General features: G+C 48.0%; 1 protein-coding gene across 1 annotated transcript; it reads left to right on the forward strand.

Annotated features, from left to right (window-relative positions):
* Positions 1–9,232: 9,232 nt before the first annotated feature.
* SSR2 (signal sequence receptor subunit 2) lies at positions 9,233–20,936 on the forward strand. The gene is made up of 6 exons (XM_033200537.1): positions 9,233–9,335; positions 10,069–10,223; positions 11,856–11,954; positions 13,905–14,013; positions 18,020–18,097; positions 20,335–20,936. The coding sequence occupies exons 1-6, from the start codon at positions 9,327–9,329 to the stop codon at positions 20,443–20,445; spliced, it is 561 nt and encodes a 186-aa protein (XP_033056428.1). The 5' UTR covers positions 9,233–9,326; the 3' UTR covers positions 20,446–20,936.
* Positions 20,937–27,085: the final 6,149 nt, after the last annotated feature.

Here is a 27,085-nt window from a genome sequence, read left to right on the forward strand (position 1 = left end):
CGACTGTACATATACAGTCATGCATCACTTAACCATGGGACACATTCTGAGAAATATTGTGTTAGGTGATATCGTTGTGTGAACATCACAGAGTGGACTTACAAACCTAGATGGCGTGGCCTATTATACACCTGGGCAGTCTGGTATAGCCTATTGCTCCTAGGGCACAAACCTATACAGCACATTACTGTACTGAATACTGTAGGCAATTGTAACATATGATATTTGTGTATCTAAACATAGAAAAGGTACAGTGAAAATACATTATCATAATCTATGTGACTACCATTGTATATACAATCCATTGTTGACCAAAACATCATTATATGGCACAAGACAGTGTATACATATGTTAATTTACATACAGAGTGAGAGCAAATGGGCAAGATGTTAGTGACTGATAAATCTAGATGAAAGGCATACAGGTGTTAATTCAACCAGTTTTTCAAGTTTCTATAGGTTTGAACTGTTTCAAAATAAATAATTGTGCATGGAGCACTGTTCTTGGCTCTGGAATCTGGTGTCCTTTTCCAGCTAGACCTGACCATTGCAGGGTCAGCAACAGTGACTGTCTTCTCCCCGCATGGCTCAGTTATGCTCAGTGACTACTTATGGGGAAGCTATTCCACAAACACGAGGTGTGTCCCTGCCCTTTAGGTACTCACAGTCCAGGGAGGGGAAAGAGCTGGGACAAGTCATCTGACTACAGTGTGGTGGATGCAGTGGCAGAGCAGGAGCACAGCGCAGGGACTCGCCGACACTGCCAGCGTCCCCTAGTGTCTGGTAGGAGACTGAGTGCACACAGTTCATTGTGGAAAAGAAAACAGACCCCTTGGTAGCTGGTTGGTAACACACATAGACTCCTGGCCTGGGAGATAGGATGTGCATGCATGCCCTTTCTCCCAAAGTTGTCTTCCAGAGTCAGCCTGGAGCAGATACCCAGAAGTCCCTTTTCACAAAAGACCCTTGCCTTGTTCTTATCTACTTTCCCACTTTGTTTTTTGTTTCGTTTTGTTTTGTTTGAGACAAGAGTCTCCCTATGTCGCCCAGGCTGGAGTGCAGTGGTGCCATCTCGATTCACTGCAAACTCCGCCTCCTGGGTTCAAGCGATTCTCCTGCCTCAGCCTCCCAAGTAACTGGGATTACAGGCACCCGCCACCATACCCAGCTAATTTTTGTATTTTTAGTAGAGACAGGGTTTCACTATGTTAGCCAGGCTGGTCTCGGTCTCCCGACCTCAGGCCCACCTCGGCCTCTCAATGTGCTGAGATTACAGGTGTGAGCCACCGTGCCCGGCTACTTTCCCACTTTTAGTTGGGGCCCTACTTCTTCCTGCTGCTGCCTCTTAGGTGAGATCAAAGAGACCCCTGTTTCTGGCCTCCTCACTGACGTCGCCACTCCATCTTCAGAGTGTGACATCTACAACCAAACCAACATGTCATGCTCTCGCTCTCATACTGAGAGACTGCCTCTCAGGATGATGTGCCCTTATGCTAAAATGGCTCCTCATTACTGGCTGCGAGTCTGGGGGGGAACAAGAGGGTGAAAGGGCTGAGAGGACACAGACATCCTTCATGTGTGTAGGGGGAAGGGGGACACCCCGTGCTTTGTACACCTAGAAGCACCTACCTCAGGAAGGTGTCTGGATTCAGACATTCAATAGGGTCAGTCAAGATTTGGAGGTTTTGGGGGGACTCACTGGGAGCTGTCCCACATCCCATGCCTCAGACCTGAGCTTACCCAATGATGGAGGAAGAATTGTTTCAGAGAAAAAGCAGAGAAAATGCTTTCTCAGTAGCAAAATGCTGGGCTTCTGTACTTCAAGCCGAAGTCCAGACATGTGTCAGAGTACACTAGAGCTGTGAATGTTCAATATACTAGCCGCATGTAGCTATTCAAACTTAAATTGAAATGAGTTAAAAAAACGAGGCTGGGCACAGTGGCCCATGCCTGTAATCCCAACACTTTGGGAGGCCAAGGTAGGTGGATCACTTGAGGTCAGGAGTTGGAGACCAGTCTGGTCAACATGGCCAAACCCTGTATCCACCAAAAATACAAAAATTAGCCAGCCGTGGTGGCACCGTCTGTAGTCCCAGCTACTCGGGAGGCTGAGGCAGGAGAATCACTTGAACCGGGGAGGTGGAGGTTGCAGTGAGCTGAGATCGCACCACTGCACTCTGGCCTGTGTGACAGAGTGAGACTCTGTCTCAAAACAATTAAAAATCAATAAAAACAAAACAACCCCCCAAAAAAAGCAATGAGTTAAAATGAAATAAAATTAAAAATTCAGTTCCTCAGTCTGCCCAGTCACATTTCAAGTGCTCAATAGCCACATGTAGTTGGTGGCTACATGTTCGACAGTGGAGATATTATAGAATATTTTCATTACCACTGAAAGTTCTACTGGACAGTGCTGCATTAGAAAGGCATGGGAGGCCGGGCGCGGTGACTCAAGCCTGTAATCCCAGCACTTTGGGAGGCTGAGACGGGCGGATCACAAGGTCAGGAGATCGAGACCATCCTGGCTAACACGGTGAAACCCCGTCTCTACTAAAAAATACAAAAAACCAGCCGGGCGAGGTGGCGGGCACCTGTAGTCCCAGCTACGGGAGGCTGAGGCAGGAGAATGGCGTAAACCCGGGAGGCGGAGCTTGCAGTGAGCTGAGATCCGGCCACTGCACTCCAGCCTGGGAGACAGAGCCAGACTCCGTCTCAAAAAAAAAAAAAAAAAAGAAAGGCATGGGATATTTTCTGTTTAGAGAGAAAGGTAAGAAGATTTCTCTGTTTTGTCCACTGCTATTGCCCTAGGGCCTAGAACAGTGTTTACCACGTAGGAGGGTAATCAGCAAATCTGTGTTGAATTAATATTAGAGAAGTTAGAGCCAGTTTTCCATCACATCTACCTCTTTAACCAACGGATCTCAGATGGATACAGTTTGTCCAAATTGGTGAGGCAGGAAGATCAAGCCTAGGAGGTCAAGACTGCAGTGACCCATGATTATGCTGCTGCACTCCAGCCTAGGTAACAGAGTGAGAATCTGTCTAAACAAAAAAGGTTAAAATGGTCAATTTTGTGTTATGTATATTTAATCACAATAAGAAATTGACCAGGGCCGGGCACAGTGGCTCACGCCTGTAATTCCAGCACTTTGGGAGGCCGAGGCAGGTGGATCACTTGTGGTCAGGAGTTAGAGACCAGCCTGGCCAACATGGTGAAATCCCATCTCTACCAAAAATACAAAAATTAGCCAGGTATGGTGGCATGTGCCTGTTGCCTGTGATCCCAGCTACTGGGGAGGCTGAGGCAGGAGAATCTCTTGAACCCGGGAGGGAGAGTTTGCGGTGAGCGGAGATTGCGCATTGCACTCCAGCTTGAGTGAGACTCGGTCTCAAAAAAAAAAAAAAAAAAAACATTGGCCAGGCACAGTGGTTCATGCCTGTAATCCCAGCACTTTGGGAGGCCGAGGCAGGAGGACTGCTTGAGCCCAGGAGTTCAAGATCAGTCTGGGCAACAGACGAGATCTCGTCTCTACAAAAAATTTAAAAATTAGTTGGGCGTGGTGGCGAGCGCCTGTGGTCCCAGCTACTCAGGAGGCTGGAACAGGAGGGTCGCTTTAACCCAGGAGTTCGGGGCTGGAGTGAGCTGTGATCATGCCACTGCTTTCTAGCCTTGGCCACAGACGGAGACCTTATCTTAAAAACAAAACAAAACAAAACAAAAAACAAAAACAAAACAAAAAATAAAACACAATAAAAAAAAATGTAGGCCAGGCGCGGAGGCTCACACCTGTAATCCCAGCACTTTGGGAGGCCAAGGAGGGAGTATTGCTTGAGTCCAGGAGTTCAAGACCAGCCTGGCCAACATAACAAGACACCATCTCTACAAAAAACAAAAAAATTAGGCATGATGGGGCATGCCTTTACTCCCAGCTACTAGGGAGACAGGATTGCTTGAGCCCAGGATGTTGAGGCTGATTGAGTCACTGCACTCCGGCCTGCGTGACACAGGGAGACCCTGTCTAAAAAAAAAAAAAGAGAGAGAGAAAGAAAAGAAACAAGGCTTGAAACCTGTTATACCATCCTAGGGGCACAACTGACACCATAGGTGGCCTCACACTGGCTCTGTACACCTCCAATCCTGACATACAATTCCTGCTCATCTAACAAAGTCCTACTCAGTCTCTTGGTTTGGAGTCCCCTTGAGGATGGCAGGAAGCATTTGTATTCTTTTGGAGCTCTTTCAACAGAAACGCTTCCTTTAGCAATTGACTCAAAATCTCTCTACTCTAGTCAGAATGAATTCCAGTAGGGAGACTGAACAGAGATGATGTGTCCTCACCAGCCCATCCCTTGTCTGAGACTTTCTGATCCACAGTGAGATATGTGAGAGTTCCAGGGGTGAAATGATCTGTTATCACAGCATTTTCCCAGGTTCTCTCTAGTTCTAGAGAAAAAAAGGAAAAAAATCAATCTATACTAAATCTGAGATTTTCTTGACAGACTCACTTTGACATAAGTCACTTTGGCAGATGTTTCCCATCGACTATATCGGGGATGCGCCACCCCACCCAGCTAATTTTGTATTTTTAGTAGAGACAGGGTTTCTCCACGTTGGTCAGGCTGGTCTTGAACTCTTCACCTCAGGTGATCCGCCCACCTCGGCCTCCCAAAGTGCTGGGATTACAGGCATGAGCCACTGGCCTATGTGTTTTGTTTTGAGACAGGTTGTTGCTCTGTCACCAGGCTGGAGAGTAGTGGTGCAATCATAGCTCCCTGCAGCCTCAAACTCCTGGGCTCAAGTAAGTCTTTCACCTCAGCCTCCTGAGTAAGCTGGGGTTACAGGCACATGGCACCATATCTGGCTACTTAAAAATTTTTTTTTGTAGAGACAGGTCTCACTTTGTTGCCAAGGTTGGTCTCGAACCCCTGGCTTTAAGCAATCCTTCCTTCCAAGGTGCTGGGATTGCAGGTGTGAACCACCTTGCCTGTTTTTTTTTTTTTTTTGAGGAGTGCTTGAACCTCATTTGTCTTTTCATTATGGTTAGGCCTATATGTCATCCTTCTTGAAGGCAGGCTCCATATTCTATTTTGTATCTCTCTTTTTATTGAGATGGAGTCTCGCTCTGTCACCCAGGCTCAAGTCAAGTGCCACGATCTCGGCTCACTGCAACCTCCACCTCCCAGGTTCAAGCGATTCTCCTGCCTCAGCCTCCCGAGTAGCTGGGATTACAAGGGTGTCCCACCATGCCCGGCTAATTTTTGTATTTTCAGTAGAGACAGGGTTTCACCATGTTGGTCAGACTGGTCTTGAACTCCTGACCTCGTGATCCGCCCACCTCGGCCTTCCAAAGTGCTGGGATTACAGGTAGTGAGCCACTGTGCCTGGCCCTATTTTGTATCTCTTATAGTGACTATCACAGTGCTTGACACATAATAGGTGCTCAAAAAATGAATGCTAAATGTACTAATGAAAGAACAAGTGACTTGGATGGGATAGAGGCAGGAAAAGGGTCAATGTGTAAGTGGGCAACCCAAGGATGAAGACATTTCTCTTCTGGACTCAGAAGTGGCTCCATAGTAAGGCGTTTGGACAGTGAGTGCTAAAGATATATTCCTTTTGGGTGCAGCAGAGTCTGAGAAACAAGAACACCCACACTTTCCATCTTTCCGGTCCTGGAGAAATGGCTATAGAAAGTAATATTTGAGCAAACAAGGTGTCCCATGCCTGTAATCCCAACACTTTGGGAGGCAGAGACAGGTGGATCACTTGAGCCCAGGAGTTAGAGACCAGCCTGGGCAACATGGCAAAACTCCATCCCTAAAGTAAAATAAAAAAATAAAAAATTACCCAGGCATGGTAGGGCACACCTGTGGTCCCAGCTACTTGGGAGGCTGAAGTGAGAGGATCAGCTGGCCCAGGAGGTTAAGGCTGCATGCAGTGAGCCATGTTTGTGCCACTGCACTCAGCCTGGGCAAAGGGTGAGACTCTGTCTAAAAAGAAAAAAAAAAAAGCTGGGCGCGGTGGCTCAAGCCTGTAATCCCAGCACTTTGGGAGGCCGAGACGGGCGGATCACGAGGTCAGGAGATCGAGACCATCCTGGCTAACACGGTGAAACCCCGTCTCTACTAAAAAATACAAAAAACTAGCTGGGCAACGTGGCGGGCGCCTGTAGTCCCAGCTACTCGGGAGGCTGAGGCAAGAGAATGGCGTAAACCCAGGAGGCGGAGCTTGCAGTGAGCTGAGATCCGGCCACCGCACTCCAGCCTGGGCGGCAGAGCGAGACTCTGTCTCAAAAAAAAAAAAAAAGAAAAGAAAAGAAAAAAGAAAGAAAGAAAAAGGAAGGAGGAAGGAATAAAAATTTCTCCAATTGGCTGGGCATGGTGGCTTACACCTGTAATCCCAGCACTTTGGAAGGCCGAGGCAGATGGATCACAGGGTCAGGAGATCAAGAGCATCCTGCCAACATGGCGAAATCCTGTCTCTACTGAAAATATAAATAAATTGGCCAGGCGTGGTGACTCATGCCTGTAATCCCAGCACTTTGGGAGGCCGAGGCAGGCGGATCACAAAGTCAAGAGATTGAGACCATCCTGGCCAACACAGTGAAACCTTGCCTCTACTAAAAATACAAAAATTATCCAGACATGGTGGCACATGCATGTAATCTCAGCTACTCGGGAGGCTGAGGCAGGAGAATTGCTTGAACCGGGAGGTGGAGCTTGCAGTGAGTCGGGATTGCACTACTGCATTCCAGCCTGATGACAGAGCGAGACTCTGTCTCAAAAAAAAAAGAAAAAAAAAATGAAAATACAAATTAACTGGGCATGGTGGCACATGCCTATAGTCCCAGCTACTTGGGAGGCTGAGGCAGGAGAATCGCTTGAACCTGGGAGGTGGAGGTTGCAGTGAGCTGAGATAGCACCACAGAACTCCAGCCTCGGTGACACAGCGAGACTCTGTCTCAAAAAAAAAAAAAAAAAAAAAAAATTATCCAATCAGCAGATGTTTCTTGAGCACTTTCTTTGCCCTTGAAAAAGTGTACACTACAGAAATAGGACCTAATCATTAAGGTAGTTTTCTTTTCTTTTTTCTTTTTTTTTGTTTTTTTGAGACAGAGTCTTGCTCTGGCATCAGGCTGGAGTGCAGTGGCGTGATTTCACCTCACTGCAACCCCCGCCTCCTGGGTTCAAGCGATTCTCCAGCCTCAGCCTCCCAAGTATCTGGGATTACAGGCATGCGCTACCACACCCAGCTGATTTTTGTATTTTTTCTTTTTTTTTTTTGAGACGGAGTCTTGCTCTGTCACCCAGGCTGGAGTGCAGTGGCGTGATTTCACCTCACTGCAACCCCCGCCTCCTGGGTTCAAGCGATTCTCCAGCCTCAGCCTCCCAAGTATCTGGGATTACAGGCATGCGCTACCACACCCAGCTGATTTTTGTATTTTTTCTTTTTTTTTTTTGAGACGGAGTCTTGCTCTGTCACCCAGGCTGGAGTGCAGTGGCCGGATCTCAGCTCACTGCAAGCTCCGCCTCCCGGGTTCACGCCATTCTCCTGCCTCAGCCTCCCCAGTAGCTGGGACTACAGGCGCCCGCCACCTCGCCCGGCTAGTTTTTTGTATTTTTTAGTAGAGACGGGGTTTCACCGTGTTAGCCAGGATGGTCTCGATCTCCTGACCTCGTGATCCACCTGCCTCGGCCTCCCAAAGTTCTGGGATTACAGGCATGAGCCACTGTGCCCGGCCTAAGGTATATTTTTCAAGCCAGAAACAATTAGAGGAAAACAAATAAATTGTTGTGCTGTAAAAGAACACTCAAAGCCAAGGAGGGCTTCCCAGAGAGGACGAGACCAGAACAGGGTCCTGAAGGACTGGCTGGATTTGGATAGGAAAGAGGGGCAGGAGGACATTTCAAGGAAGTCACATACCAAGGCCTGAAGTCGGAGCAGACTGGAGGTTGTATGTAGAGAAGTCATTATTAATTCGTGGACTACTTCCTGTGTGCTCAGGCAGGACACTAAGCAACGGGAAATGGACAACCTTTTCTCAAGAAACTGCAATCTTGGAGGTGGAGAATGGAGGGACACATACTAAGGCAGATACAGGCGATGTGTATTATTCTACAAGAACAGCAATACTGATAATTACCATTTACTGAGCACATACATGTGCCAGGTACTGTACAGAGAGTTTTACATACATCATCTTACTTGATACTCTAACCTTTTGTGAGTGCTATAATTATCTTGTTTTACAGATGTGGGAACCAAGGTGTTATATAAGTAATGCTTGTTCAAGGTTACCTAACCACTAAGTGACAGAACTGGGATTGAATTCATGACTGCCTAACTCTACAGTTCATCCTCTGTACCTAAGATCTACTATTCAAAATGCTGTTTTGGGAAGTTCGGCAGCAGATTAAAAAGTGCAGGGAGGCCGGGCGTGGTGGCTCAAGTCTGTAATCCCAGTACTCTGGGAGGCCGAGGCGGGCAGATCACTTGAGGCCAGGAGTTTGAGACCAGTCTGGCCAACATGGTGAAACACCGTCTCTACTAAAAGTACAAAAAATTAGCCGGGCATGCTTCTGTAATCCCAGCTACTGCGAAGGCTGAGGCAGGAGAATTGCTTGAACCCGGGAGGTGGAGGTTGCAGTGAGCTGAGATCGAGCCACTGCATTCCAGCCTGGGGTACAGAGGAAGACCCTGTCTCAAAAATAAAATAAAATAAAATAAATAAAAATAAAAAGAGCAGGGAAAGACCTAAGATAGAAAGACTACTAGAGTAAAACCCACATCGAGTAACCAGCAAGAACTAAAGCAGTTACAGCAGGAATGGAGAAGAAAAGATCTACTTTTTTGGCACTTCAAAGGGCTTCTAAATAAAGCTCAGGGCGCGGTGACCTGCTGGATGTAGGGAATGTCTACGTGTCTTGCCTGAGAATAGAAAAAATACTGATTGGAATAGCTTTTCTCTAATTCTCTGTTCAACAGTATTAGTTGACATTTTAGATAGATGATCCAAATTTCTAGGTTTGCTAGTTTCCCAAAGCACCCAATCAGGTGCGGGTCACATACAGTAGTGAAAAATCAACCTGAAAAGCCCCCCAAAGAGGGCCGAATAAGAAGCGTGGAGAACGCACAAACCTCTCAGGAGCGCTCACAGGTTCTCAGGCAGGCGGGCACTACAAAGAGAAAGGTGGGGCTTCTCTAAGAACTACAACTCCCATAAGGCATTGGGCGGAACACCACGGTTTCCGGCCAGTGCTTATTTCCGGTCTTTCCGACGCTGACGTTCTCTTCCTGTCTTTGTGGCTCCGGAAAGGCATTTGGGATGCCCACGGTGAGTCTGGAGACTTAGGGCGTCCGAGCGGGACAGGCGAGAGCCTTGTGTCCGCTCATCACCCCGTGGCTGGGGGTTAGCTGGGGAAGGCGGGAAGGTCAGAGGACGCGCTGGCTGGAGGATGTGTAACCTAGACAAGAGGCGGGGGGCGGGGGTGGGCAGAGGTGACTGACCCCCGTCCCCTGCCCGAAGGACCCAAAAAGGGATGTGACAGGCGAGGACGAATGGGATCTCAGGGGCTGGACTGGAGAGTGGGGTACAGGGATGTGAGGAGGACCCCAAGAGTCCGCGGTGGGATCCCAGTGGAGCTGTGGCCAAGGAGGAGAGGAGCCGCGGGAAGGCTGCAGCTGTGGGCACTCCTGTGTGAGGGAAAGCTACAAACAGGCCCCTGCAGGTCCAAGATCGGCCGAAATCAGGCACCCCAAAGAAAGCCCTGCTCTGGCCACATGGTGTCCCTTCAGAAGACCCCACCGGCGGGTGAGCATCCCGGGGCTTCTGACAGGAAGAGGGCAGTAGATATACTGGTACTTGTACCGATTTTTCGAGGGCTGCAGGGTGAAGATGGTAGGAGAGTCTGGAGAACGGGTCTGCGCTGGTAGCTTATAGACTACTCTGTGGAAAGGGCTGCTGCTCGGGTAGCATCAAAGGAGCTTTCTACAGGAGCGCTGTCAAGAGGATTTTGGTGTATTTTACATACTTGATTTGATAACTCACTTTGCTTTTTTCTCTAAAGATGAGGCTGCTGGCGTTTGTGGCGTTGGCTCTATTTGCTGTCACTCAAGCAGAGGAAGGAGCCAGGCTTTTGGCTTCCAAATCACTGCTGAACAGATACGCCGTGGAAGGACGAGACCTGACCTTGCAGTACAACATCTACAATGTCGGCTCAAGGTAAGGAGGCCCTGGAGTTACAGATTAAGCCTATTTCTGGATTCTTAGTTTTCAGATGGGAATAGGGAGCATATTGGTGGGTAGTGATTTGTCTTTGGGACACTTCCAGCATCGGATATATTGAGTGAGTGAATATACTTGGTACCTGCTTTTGGAAAGGAGGACATTCTTACCTGAGCTACAAGAAACCATCTTTCACATTTTGGGTTGGAAGAATTTTACAGTAGGGAAGTGGCAAGAATTGTGGAAAAACAAAGAGGAAGAATTAAGACACAAAAAATACACAATCCCTTGTTACCTCAGGGGTTTAAAGTGTCATTTTCCAGCCGGGCATGGTAGCTCACACATGTAATCTCAGCACTTTGGGAGGCTGAGGCAGGCGGATCACCAGAGGTCAGGAGTTCGAGACTAGCCTGGCCAACATGGAAGAACCCTGTCACTACTAAAAATACAAAAATTAGCCGGGTGTGGAGGCAGGCACCTGTAGTCCCAGCTACTCGGGAGGCTGAGGCAAAAGAATCGCTTGAACCCAGGAGGCGGAGGTTGCAGTGAGCTGAGATCGCGCCACTGCACTCCAGCTTCGGCCACAAAACAGAGACTCCATCTCAAAAAAAAAAAAAGAAAAAGTGTAATTTTCCTTTCATTAGCCTAGAGCATTTTTGTTGCCTTTCTTTCATTTTATTCCCTTTAACTTTCTTCTCTGTATTCACTGTGTTCCTCTTCTCCCTCCCTCCACACACACAGGCATGTACATGAAGAAAAATTGAGGCAAGGATGAACTTGGACCTATTGCCTCCTGGATACTTGATTGTTTTGGTGCTTGTGAGCAATAGTATCCAGTCCTTGACCTGGATTCTTCAATGCAACAGAACCAAGTTACTATATTACTCATATCTCTCTTTTGCAATTCTGATTTTTTTGGAGAAACAGGCAGGTTTGATTATTTATTGCTTTAATTTAATTTAATTTTATTATTATTATTTATTTAGATGGAATCTCACTCTGTCACCCAAGCAGGAATGCAGTGGTGTAGTCTCAGCTCACTGCAGCCTCTGCTTCCCAACTTCAAGTGATCCTCCTGCCTCAGCCTCCCAAGCAGCTGGGATTACAGGCGCATACCACCACGCCTGGTTAATTTTTGTATTTTTAATAGAGACGGGGTTTCACCATGTTGGCCAGGCTGGTCTTGAACTCCTGACCTCAAGAGATCAGCCGGCCTTGACCTCCCAAAGTGCTAGGATTATAGGCGTGAACCACTGCGCCTGGACTATTGCTTTGATTTTTTTTGTTGTTTGAGACAGTGTCTCACTCTGTCCCAAGCTGGAGTACAGTGGCACAATCTCAGCTCCCTGCAACCTCCGCCTCCTAGTGTTCAAGCAGTTTTCCTGCCTCAGCCTCCCAAGTATCTGGGATTACAGGCACACACCACCACGCCCGGCTAATTTTTGTATTTTTAGTAGACACAGGGTTTCACCATGTTGGCCAGGCTGGTCTCGAATTCCTGACCTCAGGTGATCCGCCCGCCTCAGCCTCCCAAAAGTGTTGGGATTACAGGCGTGAGCCACCACACCCGGCCTGCTTTAATTTTATATCCATTACTTACTAACCCTTTTTGTTTCGTCCATTTTCTAGTGCTGCATTAGATGTGGAACTATCTGATGATTCCTTCCCTCCAGAAGACTTTGGCATTGTGTCTGGAATGCTCAATGTCAAATGGGACCGGATTGCCCCGTATCCTCTTGCTACTTGGTGATGAAGGGTTGGGGGCCAGGGATAGCCTTGCCTGCAAAGCAGCGGGGGTACTTCAAATAGGCTGGATATGTGTGGCTGTCCTCCTGTCATCTCTCTGGATAAGATGGAGCAAGAGAGGTTGGTGTAAATTGTGTGAGCATGATTTAGAGTAGACATGAAGAATGAGCATCCTGAAGTTCTGATTATAAGACCCTGAAACAAGCAGGGTACGATGGCTCACGCCTGTAATCCCAGCACTTTGGGAGGCTGAGGCAGGCGGATCACGAGGTCAGGAGATCAAGACCATCCTGGCTAACACGGTGAAATCCCGTCTCTACTAAAAATACAAAAAATTAGCCAGGTGTGGTGGCAGGTGCCTGTAGTCCCACCTACTCGGGAGGCTGAGGCAGGAGAATGACATGAACCCAGGAGGCGGAGCTTGCAGTGAGCCGAGATCACCCCACTGCACTCCAGCCTGGGCGACAGAGCAAGACTCCGTCTCAAAAAAAAAAGGCCGGGCGCGGTGGCTCAAGCCTGTAATCCCAGCACTTTGGGAGGCTGAGGCGGGTGGATCATGAGGTCAGGAGATCAAGACCATCCTGACTAACACACAATGAAACCCCGTCTCTGCTAAAAATACAAAAAAATTAGCCAGGCTTGGTGGTGAGTGCCCGTAATCCCAGCTACTCAGGAGGCTGAGGCAGGAGAATGGTGTGAACCCAGGAGGTGGAGCTTGCAGTGAGCTGAGATCATGCCACTGCACTCCAGCCTAGTGACAGAGCGAGACTCTGTCTCAAAAAAAAAAAAAGATTTTCTATGAGCTTAAGTGACTATAATTTCTTTTAACCATCCAAGAAGAAGCACTGATCAAATTAGTGTAATTTTTTTTTTTTTTGAAATGGAGTTTCGCTCTTGTCACCCAGGCTAGAATGCAGTGGCACATCTCGGCTCACTGCAACCTCTGGCTCCCTGGTTCAAGGATTCTCTAGCCTCAGCCTCCAGAGTAGCTGGGATTACAGGCACTTGCCGCCACTCCCAGCTATTTTTGTATTTTTAGTAGAGATGGGGTTTTGCCATTTTGGCCAGACTGGTCTCGAACTTCTGACCTCAGGTGATCCACCCACCTTGGCCTCCCATGGTGCTGGGATTACAGGTGTGAGCTACCATGCCTGACCAAATGACTATAGTTTTTTATCCATAACATATATTTGTTTGGAAGTTTACTTCAAAAACCAGTGCACTGAGTATAACATAGGCCCCTTAAAATTTAGCTGGAGGCCGGGCGCGGTGGCTCAAGCCTGTAATCCCAGCACTTTGGGAGGCCGAGACGGGTGGATCACGAGGTCAGGAGATCGAGACCATCCTGGCTAACACGGTGAAACCCCGTCTCTACTAAAAATACAAAAACTAGCCGCGCGAGGTGGCGGCGCCTATAGTCCCAGCTCCTTGGGAGGCTGAGGCAGGAGAATGGCGTAAACCCGGGAGGCGGAGCTTGCAGTGAGCTGAGATCCGGCCACTGCACTCCAGCCTGGGCGACAGAGCGAGACTCCGCCTCAAAAAAAAAAAAAAAATTTAGCTGGAAAAACAACCTGTAATACCATACACTTTAGATTTAAAAAAGAAGCCTAGGTCCCGTGTGTTGGCTCATGCCTGTAATCCCAGGACTTTGGGAGACCAAGGTGGGAAGATCACTTGAGCCCAAATTTTGAGACCACCATGGTCAACAAAGTGAGACCCCGTCTCTCTCTCTCTTTTTTTAATATTAAAAAAAAAAAAGTAAATTTTAAAAAGAAGCATATGTTTTTTCATTCCTGCAGAGTATTGACTGCATGAGATCAGCACGTACTGGCAACTGTTTTGTAAATGTTGCGTTCAGTCCACAGGTCCACAGGTCGAAAGGCTGCTACAACCTTAGCTTCATCTCTTTCCCTTCCTTAACTCTTGAGCCAGTGCTAGCAATGTCTCCCACACTGTGGTCCTGCGCCCTCTCAAGGCTGGTTATTTCAACTTCACCTCGGCGACAATTACTTACCTGGCCCAGGAGGATGGGCCGGTTGTGGTGAGATGCCCAAACCCTTAGCTGGATGGAGTTTGGATCTGCCTTACCTTAAAATCTCTTGTAGTGGGGGTGAGAGGGAGATGAAGAGAGGTTGATTAATAGGTACCAAAATACAGTTGGGGCTGGGCGCAGTGGCTCACGCCTTAATCTAGCATTTTTGGAGGCCGAGGTGGGCAGATCACCTAAGGTTAGGAGTTCGAGACCAGCCTGGCCAACATGGAAAAACCCCATCTCTACTACAAATACAAAAATTAGCTGGGCGTGGTGGCAGGCGCCTGTAATCCCAGCTACTTGGGAGGCTGGGGCAAGAGAATCACTTGAACCCAGGAGGCAGAGGTTGCTGGGTTGCTGTGAGCCAAGATCACACCATTGCACTTCAACCTGGGCGACAGAGTGAGACTCCATCTCAAAAAAAAAAAAAAAAATGGAATAAGACCTAGTGTTTGATAGTTCAGTAGGGTGAATATAGTTTTTTTTTTTTTTTTTTTTTTTTTTTGTTGTTGTTGTTGAGACGGAGTTTCGCTCTGTCGCCCAGGCTGGAGTGCAGTGGCCGGATCTCAGCTCACTGCAAGCTCCGCCTCCCGGGTTTACGCCATTCTCCTGCCTCAGCCTCCCGAGTAGCTGGGACTACAGGCGCCCGCCACCTCGCCCGGCTAGTTTTCTGTATTTTTTTTAGTAGAGATGGGGTTTCACCGTGTTAGCCAGGGTGGTCTTGATCTCCTGACCTCGTGATCCGCCCGTCTCGGCCTCCCAAAGTGCTGGGATTACAGGCTTGAGCCACCGCGCCCGGCCGGGTGAATATAGTTAACAGTAATCTAATGTATATTTCAAAATAGCCAGATGAGAAGCATTTGAACATTTCCATCATAAAGAAAAGATAAATGGGGCCAGACATGGTGGCTAATGCCTGTAATCCCAGTACTTTGGGAGGCTGAGGTGGGTGGATTGTTTGAGTCCAGGAGTTGGAGACCAGCCTGGGCAGCATGGTGAGACCCCCATTTCAAATAATTAGCCGGGCATGGTGCACGCCTCTGTGATCCCAGGTACTCAGGAGGCTGAGGTGGGAGGATTGCTCGAGCCCGGGAGGTTGAGGCTGCAGTGAGCCATTTTATTGCCACTGCATTCCAGCCCGGGTGACACAGTGAGACCCTGTCTCAGAAAAATAAATAAATAAATAAATAAATAAATTTTTTTTTTTTTTTTTGGAGACAGAGTCTCGCTCTGTCGCCCAGGCTGGAGTGCAGTGGTGCAATCTCGGCTCACTGCAAGCTCCGCCTCCCGGGTTCACGCCATTCTCCTGCCTCAGCCTCCCGAGTAGCTGGAACTACAGGCACCCACCACCACGCCCGGCTAATTTTTTGTATTTTTAGTGGAGACGGGGTTTCACCGTGTTAGCCAGGATGGTCTCAATCTCCTGACCTCATGATCCGCCCACCTCGGCCTCCCAAAGTGCTGGGATTACAGGCGTGAGCCACCGTGCCCGGCCAAGATAAATGTTTAAGGTGATGGATATCCATCTAAAAAGTATAGATTGTAAAAACAAAAACCTCTTACAGAAAATTTCTACAGTAGCTACTAAATTCTGAGGGAGATAACATTAACCAGACACTTGGTATTGTCCTAAGGAAGTATGTTTCAAATTAAAGTTCTGGACAAGAGTGATTGAAATGGATGGAAGAGGTGTACTATGTCCTTCCCCTCCTTTTCATTCCTTCTGCCTTCCTTTTCATCTGGAGTGTGTCATTTGCTGCCTGCTGATGTCCTTGCCTTTCTGATCTGTCTTCTCTGCCACTGTCAGATTCTTCCCAGTCTCCACTGTTACTCTCTCCTTCCCTTGCTTAGATTGCTTCCGCTTGCGGCATCAGGGCTGAGCTTTTCTGCCTCTCACTGCACCCCCTCCAATAGTTTAGCTCTTTTCTGCCTCCAGCCTTCTCTCCCAGTCTGCCCGTACAGACCCTACATCCTTATTAGGCCAAACTACTTCCCACACCTTCTCCCCCAACTCAGTCCTTATTCTTTCCTCTGTGCCTTTGTTCTGTTTGAAGTATCCTTTCCCCTCCACTCCATTATATCTGAAGCCTTCTCAAGACCCAGCTTTGAGCTATGTCTCCTTGTTTTCTGTCCTCAGTTCATATTACTCTTTGCTATTCATTCTTTTCTTTTTCTTTTTCTTTTTTTTTTGAGACAGAGTCTCACTCTGTTGCCCAGGCTGGAGTGCAGTAGTGTAATCTTGGCTCACTGCAACCTCCGCTTCCCAGGTTCAAGCGATTCTCTTGCCTCAGCCTCCCGAGTAACTGGGACAACAGGTGTGCGCCACCGCGCCCAGCTGCTTTTTTATATTTTTAGTAGAAACGGGGTTTCACCATATTTCCCAGGCTGGTCTCAAACTCCTGACCTGTGATCCGCCCGCCTTGGCCTCCCAGAGTTCTGGAATTACAGGCGTGAGCCACAGCGCCCGGCCACTATTCATTCTTTCATAAACATGTTGACTGCATCTAAACTTCTATAGCACTTATAGTCTATGCCACGTGAACATTTAATCACTGTCTTCAGTAGTTTCTTATTTATAGATGTTCCCTCTCCCCACCCCCACCTCCCAATTTAATTATAAACTCCCTGAAGCCAGTGACTGTCTTAGATTTCTCTGTTTCTCATATATGATATAAACTCAGTAGTAAACAATCTTTTGATTGATTGATGTAAAGGTCAACAGACATTTATGAAGTTCGTGAAATGTGCCAGACTCTGGGAATACCTAGAGGATTAAGATACTGTCCAAGGCCTCAAAAAGCTTAAGTCATAAACGTATAAAGCCAAATAAATGTATAAATTTATGAAGCTAAAATGTATGATCCTCCATACAAGTAGGGCTGTAGGCTAATTAGTACACAGTAGGGAAGGGACTTAACACGGTCAACCATGGAATGAAAAGAACTAACACTCAGTGCACCTTCTGCATTTTCATTTTTCATAAACTACATGGAACCATATTCTAAACCCAGCTGTGTTTTCACATCTGGTATCATTTCTGCTTTCAGAACCAACTTCAGGACTCTTTGGTTCTACCTAGTAGTTGATGGGTTAATAGACATAAAATCAGAGGCTCAGCTGCCACTTTGGAATAAAAGTATGCTCCAAACTCTTGGCCTCCTCTCCAAGACAAAGGAATGTGGGCCAGACTCAACCCCTCCTCTAATAATGTACATTTGGGTAGGGCTTTTTTTTTTTTTTTTTTTTTGAGGCAGAGTCTTGCTCTGTCGCCTAGGCTGGAGTGCAGTGGCCGGATCTCAGCTCACTGCAAGCTCCGCCTCCCGGGTTCCCGCCATTCTCCTGCCTCAGCCTCCCGAGTAGCTGGGACTACAGGCGCCCGCCACCTCGCCCGGCTAGTTTTTTGTATTTTTAGTAGAGACGGGGTTTCACTGTGTTCGCCAGGATGGTCTCGATCTCCTGACCTTGTGATCCGCCTGTCTCGGCCTCCCAAAGTGCTGGGATTACAGGCTTGAGCCACCGCGCACGGCGGGGTAGGGCTTTATACTTCATTATATACTTTTGCTATTTCATTTGAGCCTCACATTAACCCTTTGAAGTCGCGGATTTTTGCTGGAGGAATAAGTAAATGATTACCAAGGGTAAGTCATTCCATTGCACACCCTGCACTGTAGAGGGGCCAGTGGTGGTGAGCAACTTCACTCTTTCCAGAATCTGAGGCTCAGACAGAAGAATTTGGCTTTAATTTCAGTTGCATGCATGGCCTACCCTGTTTAATGTACATTCACCATGGGGTATTTCTCAGGTCTTCTGGCTCCTAGGTACTCCTCTTTACAACACACTAAGAGAGAATCATCCAACTCTGTCTAGCCAAAAGCTTTCCCTCATCTTCTTGAAGTTCTCCTGAGCCTTTGGGAACTAAGACTCTAATGCACAGAGTTGGGTTGGTTGGGACCGCCCTTTCTCAGATTAGATGAGGTGGAGACTTGCCTTAATGTTGTTCTTTTCTTCTTTTCAGATTGGCTCTACCAGTGCACCTGGACAGGGAGGAATCCTGGCTCAGCGGGAGTTTGACAGGCGATTCTCCCCTCATTTTGTAAGCTTTCTAGTGTTCTCTCTTATCGGTCCCTTGGTATGAGAATCCCCTTTTGATTCTGGACCCTCTTGGCTTCCATAGATTTGTTTTGTTGGTTGGTTCTTGCCCTGTCTGTTTTTTGGTGTCTGATATGGATACTTATCAAATAGATTGATTTAGCCATGTCCAGAGATTTTTGGCAATGAGATCACAATTGCCAAAACCATAAAACTGACTTGAGTAGAGTCCCATCTTTGAGTAGACACCCATCTTAGACTCTGGATCTATTTTGAGGTTTTAAAAAAAATCTGGTTAGATTCAGAGGGTCATAGATCATTGGGTAGGTTAAGTGGGAACTTTATTGTGGTCTAGTCTAAGAAATAATTTTTTGAAGATTAGCCTGAAGTAGTGAATGATGGAATTCATTCAGTGAATAAGTATGATGTTCCAAATTATGTGCTCATTCTGTTCTCTGCTTTGGGGAAACTGATGAATAAAACACAGTTCCTTCCATTAAAAATCTTACAGGCTGGCTAGGCACCATGGCTCATGCCTGTAATCCCAGTGCTTTGGGAGGCAGAGGCGAGAGGACCACTTGAGGCCAAGAGTTTGAGGCTGCGGTGAGCCGTGATCACACCACTGCACTGTAGCCTGGGTGACAGAGCAAAACCCTGTCTCTAAAAATAACAAGATCTTACAGGCTCACAGAGGGCTCAAAATAGGTAAATGGGGAGGCTGAGGCAAGGGAATTGCTTGAGCCTGGGAAGTGGAGGTTGCAGTGAGCCAAGATCGAGCCACTGCACTCCAGCCTGGACGACAAGAGCGAAACACTGTCTTAAAAAAAAAAAAAAAAGTAAAAGTAAATGGGGAAAATGCTATGATAGAGGTTATATGCCAGGTGCTAGAGGAGCATGCAGCAGGAACATCTTAACGAGACGGGACTTTCTGGAGGAGGTAAGGAAGGGCAGGCACTTGAGGAGAGAGACCAGCTGAGATTGAGAAAAGTGTGGTGTGATTCAGGAATGGCAAGTAATTTATCAAGGCTGAAGGGCAGAATATGAGGTGGAGGAATGGAAAAGAAGGAGCCTGAAGTGTAAACAATTAGATCATAGGAGGCTTGACTGTCAGGGGCAAGACCAGGGTATCTCCATTCTCAAAGATTGTCTGGAGCAGAAGCTTCTCTTCCAGTCTGTATTGGGTCAGGTGAGTCCTTTGGTTTCACAGCTTGAAAGACTGGTCTTTAGAGAGCCATTCTTTTTTTTTTTTTTTTTGAGACGGAGTCTCGCTCTGTCGCCCAGGCTGGAGTGCTGTGGCCGGATCTCAGCTCACTGCAAGCTCCGCCTCCCCGGTTCACGCCATTCTCCTGCCTCAGCCTCCCGAGTAGCTGGGACTACAGGCACTCGCCACCTCGCCTGGCTAGTTTTTTGTATTTTATTTTTTAGTGGAGACGGGGTTTCACCGTGTTAGGCAGGATGGTCTCAAAGTTTTTTGTATTTTTTAGTAGAGACGGGGTTTCACCGTGTTGGCCAGGATGGTTTCGATCTCCTGACCTCGTGATCCACCCGTCTCGGCCTCCCAGAGTGCTGGGATTACAGGCTTGAGCCACCACGCCCGGCTAGAGAGCCATTCTGTATCGGGATTGGTCAGAGAGGAACCTTCCTGGCCAAAGTTCTGCTTAAAATTTGTGCTGAGTTAGGCCTGGTGGTATGCACCTGTAATCTCTGCTTCTTAGGTGGCTGGAGGATTGCTTGAGCCCAGGAGTTTGAGGCTGCAGTGAGCTGTGATTGCACCACTACTCTCTAATCTGAGCAACAGAGTGAGACCCTATCTCTAAAAAAAAAAATTAAAAACTAAGAAAATTTAGGCTGGGTGTTGTGGCTCATACCTGTAATTCCAGCACTTTGGGAGGTCAAGGCAGGAGGATCACTTGAGCCCAGGAATTCAAGACCAACTTGGGCAACATAGTGATATTTTGCCTCTACAAAAAATTTTTAAAAATTAGCCAGGTGTGGTGGTACACCCCTGTGATCCTAGCTACTCAGGAGGCTGAAGTGGGAGGATCACCTGAGCCCAGGAGGTCGAGGCTGTAGTGAGCCGTGATCGTGCCACTCCACTCCAGCCTGGGCAACAGAGCAAGACCTTGTATCAAAAATAAATGTGAACTAGACTGGTCCCTTTCTCCTTGGACTCATATTTTCCCTGGCTTCTCCTGTGCCCTAATCCAGACTTCTAAGCAAGGTCTTTGTTTTCCTTCACAGCTGGACTGGGCAGCCTTTGGGGTCATGACCCTTCCCTCCATTGGCATCCCCCTGCTATTGTGGTACTCCAGCAAGAGGAAATATGACACTCCCAAAACGAAGAAGAACTGAGTGGGGCTTCCACAGCCCTCCGCTCCCAAGAAATCCAGGCTCCTCTCCCAAGAAATCCAGGTGCTTTCCAGACTCCAGAGGGTATCTTAAATGCAATCTCTTCTCTCTTAGCCCTTGGCCACTTTCTCCTGGTTCCTGCCCTGCTCTCAGCCATAGTGAAGGACCAGGCCTAGGAGTCTGTGAGAGCCTCCTTGGTTCCATGTGAAGCCATAAACAGGAATGCCTTTGGCAATAACCTTGAGCTTAGAGGGCCCTCTGATGCCCCACTGAGGTGCTGTTGGTTTATTGCTGGCAATGTGAATTCTCTCAGGGGTCTTGGAGGGGCATTTCTGAGACTGCCTGACACCACCCCCATCCCCTGGCCCCCACTCTCAGAAGAGGGTAGAAGATGAAATGAAAGCTATGGGACTCTTGGAGGATACCCAGTGTCTATTCTGGGTTAGAGAAGTGCTTACTAAGGGGTTTTCTAATAAAAACAAATGCCACATTGACTTGTCTGTTTTCTTAGCCCCCGGGTGAGCACAGGTGATTATTGGAACTCAGTCCTTGAATGCCCAGACCCCTGGGCAAGTGAGCTGAGTTCTGGCCTTGCTGTACAGGTTGTGGGTGGGTCCTGTTCCTGTGGCGATATCTGCCCTTTTGAATCTTTTGCTTCCATTCCTTATTTTCCTCTGATTATTCTCATCAGTCACCACCTATTGCCATACACCTTCCTTGCCAGGAAGCTCCTCCTCACAGCTGGAGAATGTAGGATGGGGAAAGATGGTCTGCAGAGGAACAGCTATTCTCACCCCCTTAGATCTTATCTGATTTATTGACTCAATGTTTGTTTGTTTTTGAGATGGAATCTCGCTCTGTCACCCAGTGGTGGTGCCTGGCCACTGAGTGTTCTTGAAAAGCCATCTCTCGTGCCTGACTCTAGCCCTTTCTCGTTAAGAACTAGCTTTTCGACCAGGCGCGGTGGCTCATGCCTGTGATCCTAGCACTTTGGGAGGCCGAGGTGGGCGGATCACAAGGTCAGGAGATCGAGACCATCCTGGCCAACATGGTGAAACCCCATCTTTATAAAAATACAAAAAATTAGCTGGGCGCAGTGGTACAGGCCTGTAGTCCCAGCTACTCAGGAGGTTGAGGCAGGAGAATCGCTTGAACCCAGGAGGCAGAGGTTGCAGTAAGCCGAGATCGTGCCACTGCACTCCAGCCTCGTGACAGAGCGAGACTCTGTCTCAAAAAAAAAAAAGAACTAGGTTTTCTTGAGCTTTAATTTTACTTTCTTTTTTTTGAGATGGAGTCTCTCTCTGTTGCCCAGGCTACAATGCAGTGTTGTGATCTTGGCTCACTGCAACCTCCACCTCCTGGGTTCAAGTGATTCTCCTGCCTTGGCCTCCTGAGTAGCTGGGATTACAGGCATCTGCCACCACGCCTGGCTAATGTTTGTATTTTAGTAGAGATGGGATTTCACTATGTAGGTCAAGCTGGTCTCGAACTCCTGACTTCAAATGATCTGCCTACCTCAGCCTCCCAAAGTGCTGGGATTACAGGTGTGAGCCACTGGGCCTGGTGCATTTTTTTTTTTTTTTAATTTTTTGAGATGGAGTCTTGCTCTGTTGCCCAGGATGGAGTACAGTCAAGCTCACTGCAACCTCCGCCTCCTGAGTTCAAGCATTTCTTCTGCCTCAGCTTCTCAAGTAGCTGGGATTAGAGGTGCACACCACCACACCTGGCTAATTTTTGTGTTTTTAGTAGAGACAGGGTTTCACCATGTTGGTCAGGCTGGTCTCGAACTCCTGACCTCAAGTGATCTGTCTGCCTCAGCCTCCCAAAGTGCTGGGATTACAGGCGTGAGCCACCAAGCCTGGTCTGAATTTACTTGTAATGCCTCTGTTCTTTGAGCTCTGGCAGGGAAGAAGTGCCTGGATCCCTTGAGGTGGGCTCTAAGCATGACCTGTGGAAAGGCAGTGACTTTTGCTGCTGCAGCAGTGGGGAGAAGCCACTCTGAGCTGACACTGTCCAACCCAGGAATGCCGTGGTCTGAGAACAGCCTCCCAGGCAGGAGGGAAACCCAACAAACGCCGGCTTTGTTTCTGCTACCGAGTTTCCCAGTTTAGATTCTGCTCCCCCGGCTCCACTGCCCAACTGGTTTAACCTTTCCTTAGCCCAGCAATCAGAGCCTCCAGGCCCAGGAGGATGAAAAGAACATGGAGACAACGGGAGGCTCCAAATGGAGTAGCCCTCTGCCAGCTCACATCCCTCTTTCAGGGGCTGCAGCTTGGACATCCCAGGACTGGCCAGGTTAGAGGCAAGGAGGATATATTTGCTTTTGTTCATTGTGTTCCTGGTGGAAACCTGGGACTTGCTCAGGAGAATGGGGAGGAAAGGCCAATGAGTCAGAGGCTTGGGGTTGAGAACAGGTGTGGGGAAGGGAAAGGGAGCTAGTCTGATACACATCATCTTGCACTCTAGGACTATGGAGTGTTATCCTCTGAAGGAGGAAATGCTATTTTCCATCTGTGTAGTCTCCATGAAAAATATAATGAGTTAACCTGTGGGCAGGGGGGATTCTGGCTTAGAGAACAGGGTAAACTTCGTAACTCTGGAAGGTAATACAGGTGCTCCTTGACTTCCAATAGGGTTATGTCTGATAGGTTTATATGATATGCATATCAGGAGGTAACCCTGGTGTAAATTGAAATTGCTTTAAGTTGAAAATGCATTTAATACACTTAACATACCAAACATCATAACTTTGCCCAGCCTACCTTAAACATGCTCAGAACACTTACATTAGCCTACAGTTGGGCAAAATCATCTAACACATAGCCTATTTTATTATTTTTACTTATTTTTTGAGGTGGAGTCTCACTCTGTCACCCAGGCTGGAGTGCAGTGGTGCAGTGCTTCTCTTGTCATCTATGTCAGGCCTGGGTTTCCCTCCTAGTCGCCTTCTCCATGACAAGGGCCAGGACACAAAGTGCTGAGTTTTGTAAGGGAAAGGTACAATAAAGACGCCCCCAGCTTTTGGGAAAGGAGCACCTCTCAGAGTTCAGATTAAGGAAAAAATCAGCATATCTGGGTTGGAGAGAGTCAGCTCAGAGTGGCTTCTCCCCACTGCTGCAGCAGCAAAAGTCACTGCCTTTCTGTAGGTCATGCTTAGAGCCCAACTCAAGGGATCCAGGCACTTCTTCCCTGCCAGAGCTCACTGCAACCTTCACCTCCGGGGTTCAAGTGATTCTCGTGCCTCAGCCTCCCTAGTAGCTGGGATTACAGGTGCCTGCCACATGCCCAGCTAATTTTTGTATTTTATTATTATTTTTTTTCCGAGACAGAATCTCACTCTTGCCCAGGCTGGAGTGCAGTGGCCCAATCTCAGGTCACTGCAACCTCCACTTCCCAGGTTTAAGCAATTCTGCCTCAGCCTCCTGAGTAGCTGGGACTACAGGCACGCGCCACCACGCCCGGCTAATTTTTGTATTTTTTAGTAGAGATTGGGGTTCACCATGTTGGCCAGGCTGGTCTTGAACTCCTGAGCTCAAATGATCCACCCACCTCAGCCTCCCAAAGTGCTGGGATTATAGGCATGAGCCACTGTGCCTGGCCCGCAAAGCCTATTTTATAATAAAATGTTGAATATCTCATGTAATTTATTGACTACTGTACTGAAAGTGAAAAACAGAATGGTTTTATGGTACTTGGAAAAGGGTTTCTACTGAATGTGTATGGCTCTCACACTCTTTTTTTTTTTTTTTTTTTTTTTTTTTTTTTTTTGAGGCGGAGTCTCGCTCTGTCACCCAGGCTGGAGTGCAGTGGCTGGATCTCAGCTCACGGCAAGCTCCGCCTCCCGGGTTTACGCCATTCTCCTGCCTCAGCCTCCCGAGTAGCTGGGACTACAGGCGCCCACCACCTCGCCCGGCTAGTTTTTGTATTTTTTAGTAGAGACGAGGTTTCACCGTGTTAGTCAGGATGGTCTCGATCTCCTGACCTCGTGATCCGCCCGTCTCGGCCTCCCAAAGTGCTGGGATTACAGGCTTGAGCCACCGCGCCCGGCCCTGCTCTCACACTCTTGTGAAGTCTAAAATCTTAGTCAAATCTTAGGTTGGGGACTGTCTGTATAAGATTCCTTCCTTAATCTGAACTCTGAGAGGTGCTCCTTTCCCAAAAGCTGGGGGCATCTTTATTGTACCTTTTCCTTACAAAACTCAGCACTTTGTGTCCTGGCCCTTGTCATGGAGAAGGTGACTAGGAGGGAAACCCAGGCCTGACACAGATGACAAGAGAAGCATTGTGAAGACGGTTGGTGTCACAGGCACCTTGAAAAAACGCCACAGCTAGATACCTCATCTAAGAGATCAACTTTCTTGGAGTCAGGATGGAATGTGAACCTCCCTTAAGTAGTGGTGTTGGAGAATATAAGAGCCTCTAAAATCTATAGACAGAAAGTCTTAGCTGGAATAGTTGGCTTTAGGATTGAGCCCTCTTAACTTCTGAGGTAATTTAATAGGAGGATGAGTGGCAGACAACACTCCTCCGCTCTAACTGAAAACCACCCTAGGGAGGTATGAACCTTGATCTCAGGATTGTGTGCAGATCTGTGAGGGGAGAGGAAAGTAAGCACTGATCCTACATCCTTCCTGGAGGCTGGGTACCCAAACTGAGGCTCCTCCCTAAAAGGCAATACAGACAGTAGGTCAGCCGCCAGCGTGTTCCAGGCGCCCCCACTCCTGGAGACCAGCCCTCCAGCCCTCCCTCATTGTGCAGACTTTCAGCTGGCATCAGCTCACCCACACACCCCACCCTGGTACCAGGAGGAGCCAGGTGCCTTGATTTCCGCCCCCTTCCTGTACTCGACTTTGGCACTCGAAGAAAGTAAGTGGGAATCAGGTATAAGAATTTCTACAGGCCAGGCGCAGTGGCACACGCCTGTAATCTCAGCACTTTGGGAGGCCGAGGTGGGTGGATCACTTGAGGTCAGGGGTTCAAGACGAGCCTGGTCAAAATGGCAAAACCCTGTCTCTACTAAAAATACAAAAAGTAGCCGGGCGTCGTGGTGGACACCTATAATCTCAGATACTCAGGAGGCTGAGGCAGGAGAATCACTTGAACCGGGTGGGCAGAGGTTGCAGTGAGCCGAGATCGTGCCATTGCACTCCAGCCTGGACAAAAAAGCGAAACTCCATCTCAAAAAAAAAAATAATAATAATTTCTAGAAAACTGGAAGTAATGGAGCGATTCAGTGAAAGGATGAGCAGTTCCCAAGGCTTAGTCCCTTGAGAGAGCAGCTAAGAGTAGGGGAAGCAGCATATGCCAGAGGCAGGAGTACTGGGTCCCAGCCCCAACTCCACCACTCACTGGCTGTATGACCTTGGGCAAATCATGCCCCCTTCTACTCAGGAGGCTGAGACAAGAGGACTGCTTGAGCCTGGGAGTTCAAGGCTTCAGTGAGCCATGATCATGCCACAGCACTCCAGCCTGGGTGACAGAGTGAGACCCTATCTCAATGGAAAAGAAAAATTAATATATATGTAAAGTATATATAAAATAACTCTGCCTCTTGGAGCCTGTTTCCTCATCTGCACAATCATGAAATTGTTTAGAGGATTTTTGAGGACCCCTCACCGGTATGATAGGGCAGGTATTACCCCTTCGTTCTTATGCAGTGAGGAACATGAGGAACAACCACTGTCACTTTCTCATCGTGTGGGTGAGATCCAGCCAGGTGGGGAAGGGCACACACAGTTCTACATCCAGCAGCAGCTGCTCTCTTCCACTCACCGACAGAGAGAATTTTTGAGTAAGAATAGACCATAGATTACCTAATGTGATGCTCTCATTTAATAGATCAGGAAAGACACAGGGTGAAGCGGCTTGTCCAAGGTTGCCCACCAGTGGCAGCTAGCATATTTATTTATTATGGATCCAGCATGTATGTTCCACTGTTTGCACATGTCTCATTTAACATCTGCATTTTACAGATGAGAGGATGAGGCTAAATAGGTGACACAAGGTCCTGTAACTAGTGACTTGGCAGAGGCAGCCAAGATCTTCCAGCTCTAACATGCCCTTTCTACTAGCCCACAGGAGGCAAAGAGGGCTCTCCGTTACCTCAGGAAGTCCGACGTCAGCCCCAGCTGTCCTCTGCCCCAGGGAAAGCAGTGAAGGTGAGTCAGCCCCTGCCCCGCCCCAGAAGCTGTTATCTGGGAAGAGAGTGGGGGAGCTGGTCAAATATCCTGCCTCCTGGTATCCACAACAAGCCATGAGCCCCGGATATGCTGAGTTCCTTGGTCACCCTTGTTCCTGGTGCTGACACTAGGGCCCTTCTCAGTACAGCTGCCCTTGTAACCGCTCCACCCTGTACTTTCATCACACAAAAAAAATCTTTCCTCCTCCATCGCTGTAACCTGCCTCTTAAAGGGACCGACAATCAGGTTTTTTTTATTGTTTGTTTGTTTGTTTTGAGATGGAATCTCGCTCTGTTGCCCAGGCTGGATTACAGTGGCTTGATTTTGGCTGGCTGTAACCTCTGCATCCTGGGTTCAAGCGATTTTCCTGCCTCACCCTCCCCAGTAGCTAGGATTACAGGTGCACACCACCACGCCTGGCTAATTTTTGTATTTTTAGTAGAAACAAGGTTTCTCCATGTTGG

This window comes from Trachypithecus francoisi, unplaced genomic scaffold (assembly GCF_009764315.1).
Source record: "Trachypithecus francoisi isolate TF-2019V2 unplaced genomic scaffold, Tfra_2.0 Lachesis_group5, whole genome shotgun sequence".
NCBI classification, from domain to species: domain Eukaryota; kingdom Metazoa; phylum Chordata; class Mammalia; order Primates; family Cercopithecidae; genus Trachypithecus; species Trachypithecus francoisi.

What these genes read in the sequence shown, in the direction of transcription:
- SSR2 (XM_033200537.1), top strand. An exon ending in AAATGGGACCGGATTGCCCC is followed by an intron (nt 11,955 to 13,904) that starts GTATCCTCTTGC and finishes CTCTTGAGCCAG; the next exon opens with TGCTAGCAATGTCTCCCACA. An exon ending in AGGAGGATGGGCCGGTTGTG is followed by an intron (nt 14,014 to 18,019) that starts GTGAGATGCCCA and finishes TCTTCTTTTCAG; the next exon opens with ATTGGCTCTACCAGTGCACC.